At 46.8% G+C, this 3,384-nt stretch overlaps 1 protein-coding gene across 2 annotated transcripts; it reads right to left on the bottom strand.

Moving 5' to 3' along the window:
* Positions 1–391: 391 nt before the first annotated feature.
* Positions 392–3,167, bottom strand: RPL6 (ribosomal protein L6). Of its 2 annotated transcripts, XM_010151026.1 has the most exons (7): positions 3,136–3,165; positions 2,914–3,036; positions 2,723–2,821; positions 2,283–2,426; positions 1,627–1,675; positions 1,059–1,243; positions 392–589 (listed from the first exon to the last, which is right to left on the bottom strand). In XM_010151026.1, the coding sequence occupies exons 1-7, from the start codon at positions 3,163–3,165 to the stop codon at positions 437–439; spliced, it is 783 nt and encodes a 260-aa protein (XP_010149328.1). In that variant the 3' UTR covers positions 392–436. The 2 variants fall into 2 exon arrangements, with proteins under 2 accessions (XP_010149328.1, XP_010149327.1); XM_010151025.1 differs by having other exon boundaries at positions 2,914–3,167.
* Positions 3,168–3,384: the final 217 nt, after the last annotated feature.

Genomic DNA, 3,384 nt, shown 5'->3' with positions numbered 1-3,384 from the left:
GGTTTCAGCACAGCACGGGTGCTGAGAAATACATCAGCAGAGACACTGGACAGGATTTTATTCTCCAACATGTCCCAGTGGGCAGTCAATCCAGTATTTATATCTGCTATTCCCAAAAGAAAATCTGTTGTTTTCTTGTGTTCCCCCTTCAACTCATTCACAGTTAAGAAAGCTGAATTTGTTTGTTCCAAATAGTTAAAAAAGCAACTCTCAACCCCAAAATAAAAAAACCCCAACCAAACAAAACCCCTACACCCAAACCCTTACACAACGAACACTCTGTAGTCATCTACCTACAGCCCCTCAGAGCTGTCCCCCTCCTTTAAACATCAGGCACTGCGGTGCTTGTGCAACACGTTCCATTAGGAACTGCAATGAAGACACCGGAAAGCCTTGCCTTTTTCCCTTCAGATTTAATGTGGTGCTTTCAGAACAGTTAGAACACCAATTTGTGAGGGTAGACTCCGTTTGAGAGACAGAAGGTAGAACGCAGGTACCCACGGAGCTGAGGCACCTTCTTGATCTGTGCAAGGATCTGTGAATCCACTGCCTTCTGGTCCGACTTGCGTTGCTCCGTTAGCTCGTATTTCTAGAAGGTACAAAGAAGAACATTAAAATCCTGCAGCACGACTTCAGACTCTACTACAGGGATGAGAAAATTCAGGGCAAACCCCGAGTTCTGGCAGTTTCAAGAAATCTTTTCTCCATTTGTTCTAAATATGGGAAAGGTGGTAGGAGACCGGAGGTGGCCGAAAGAACCGAAGCTACAGTTTGGCTTATGTTGCCGGTATCAGAGCCAGCAGCACGCTCTTGGCAGCATCACAACAGTCAAGGTGTTTCTTGGACCAAGAAAAAAAAAAAGAAAAAAAAAAAAAAAAGAGACATTTAACTGGAATAATCAGTGCTGCTGTTTCGCTAAGGTAGAAGCGGAAGAGAGACCCTGAATTTAAAAGGGGTTTAATCTCAATGCTGCTGCATTAGTTCATTTTAACGGCGCTACTTCACTGGGCTTTAACCAACAGAGACATTCAGAAGGAACCCACACGCATGTTCCTTACCTCTTTCTCAGTGTCAAAGATCTCGCCTTCCTGGTGCTTGGGCTTACGCAGCCTCTTCTTCTTAAAGTACGCATCAGTCAGATGCTTGGGAATTTTCACTCCAGAAATATCAACCTTCGTAGATGTAGCAATAACAAATTTCTGATGGGCCCTGCGCAGAGGGACACGATTGACAGCCAAGGGTCCTAAAGGCAGAGACGGAAGAGGGAACAAAGTCAGCTTTCCTGGCAACAATCACTGCTTTCAAGTTGAATTTTGGTAGCGTATGAGATGACTAGTTTCTTCAGAGATGCCTACAGCTAAAATCTGAACAATCAAGCCAAAAAAATGGTTCCTGATCTCTGTCAGGTATTGAAGCTTAATGACCTCCTCTCCACCTCCCTGGAAAGCCACAAACCACAATTCCCCTTCGTTACATGAACACATGATGCGCCAAACCATCCGCACGCAGACCTGTTACCCTACAGACCTCGGAGACAAACTTAAATGCAAAAAGCCCCCCCACCCCAGACCCTCCCAAAAACCCAGAACTCAATAAAAACCAAAGCATCGCCCTTAAGTTTCTTACCTGTGACAAGCAAAAGGCCAGTAGCAAGCTGCTTCAGGAAAACGACGCGCTGTGAAGAGACATGACATTAGTCCCCATGCTGTGACAAACTGCAACCCAACCGGGACCGTGCCTGCGCTCGGCCCGTCTTACTGGTGTAAGCATTGACAAAGCATCCAGGTACGGGTGCAACTGTGCAAAGTAACCACTGCACCAGGCAGCTACCAGCACTTCTCAGAGTCATCATTAAGACACAGGTGACACCTTAATGTAACAATCAAGTGGTACCTTGATAATTAGATTAAGAATGAAAACATAATGCTTTGGCCTCATTGCAACAGCAGTAGAGCCATCGCCAGGTCTGCCATTCTGCAGCGCACTTAGCGTGACACAAAATCTACACACTTCTCTGCACTGCAGGAACACCTTAATTTTGCCTAAACAACTGGACTAGCCCGTTTCACTTCCAGCTCTGTGTAGAAGAACGCGAGTTTAAAGACTGTTTGGGAAAGCATCTAGACAGAATTCCCAGAAAAGCAGATTTGCAGACAGGCATCTCGTGGCTGAGCAGTGTCCTGTGACACCAGCTGGTAAATTCAGGATAACTGTGCTCGGTTTTAGCAGAGGAATGCTGTAAATCCACTGCGAGAGTCCACACGGGGAAGAGTTCTTATTACCTTGCCTCTGTGACGACCGGTCAGAAGGATGAGAACGGTCCCTGGAGTAATAGAGGCCCGCAGCCGCCTCTCGTGCTGGCAAAAGGGCTTCTTGCCGTGACTCAAAAGCTTGCGAGGAACGTCTTCAGTTGGGTAGTATCTAGGCTAGAAAGAGAGGCACAAAAAGATTGTACCACCCTTGTATTTCACAGGACAGAAACCTTTCACTGCAGTTTAGATTCTTCCTTTCATAAGGGATACTATTTCACCAAAGATAACACTGCCAGCATCTCCTCGAGAATGACAGTCCCTGGGTCCATAGCTCACGGAAATAACTGCCCACAGTTCGGTGAAGCACGGCATGCGCTGAGGCTGCTACATTGCCCCAGCCAAGCGGCGCATCCTCTACTCAAAAGTTACACGTAACAGCCTTACACCGCGAGCGTCCGAGTCCTTCTTACCATTTTGCGGATTTTAACCACACGGCTGCCTCCATTCTTGTCTCCGCCGACTGGCTTGGTGATGGTTGCACGTGGCTTTTCTTTCTTTTTCTTTTCTATCTGTAGGCAAAGAAAAGGGAACACACGTGAAATTTCAAACCAAAGACATCAGGAAAAGCTTGATTATTTAAACACAGTAGTTGTTGTCCTACCTTTGTTTCTGGAGCGGTGTACTTGCGCTTGTACAGTGCTTTTCTGGCATACATGGCTGACCTGGAATACCTCCCGATACCTCGGGCCAGGACAGGGTTACGGCTGGCATGATGCTTCTTAATCTTCTTCTTCTTCTCACCTACTTCCTTCTGACTTGTCTTCTGCTCAGCTGGCTTCTTCTCATCTGTCTTTTTCTTGCCCGGCTTTTTCTCACCCGCCACCTTCTCACCTGGCTTTTTCTCACCCGCCATCTGTGGATCCAAATAAAACAGAAATTGTGACTGATTACAAGGTGTGCAGAGGAGTGTCTAAGTTGCAGAAACAAAATGAGAGAATCGGAACTTGATCCTTTACGCCATTCTAACAGTCATCAGCCACCTCGCATCAGCCGTGACAAGTCAAGACACTGCAGAGCCCAAAGCCATTCTGCTAGCTGCACACCCAGCCCTCGGACAAAACGCTCCTCCAAG

The sequence above is a fragment of the Eurypyga helias genome, unplaced genomic scaffold (assembly GCF_000690775.1).
Source record: "Eurypyga helias isolate BGI_N326 unplaced genomic scaffold, ASM69077v1 scaffold16544, whole genome shotgun sequence".
Classification (NCBI taxonomy): Eukaryota; Metazoa; Chordata; class Aves; order Eurypygiformes; family Eurypygidae; genus Eurypyga; species Eurypyga helias.
The sequence above is the reverse complement of the archived record's forward strand: the minus strand, read 5'-3'. Positions and strand labels throughout refer to the sequence as shown.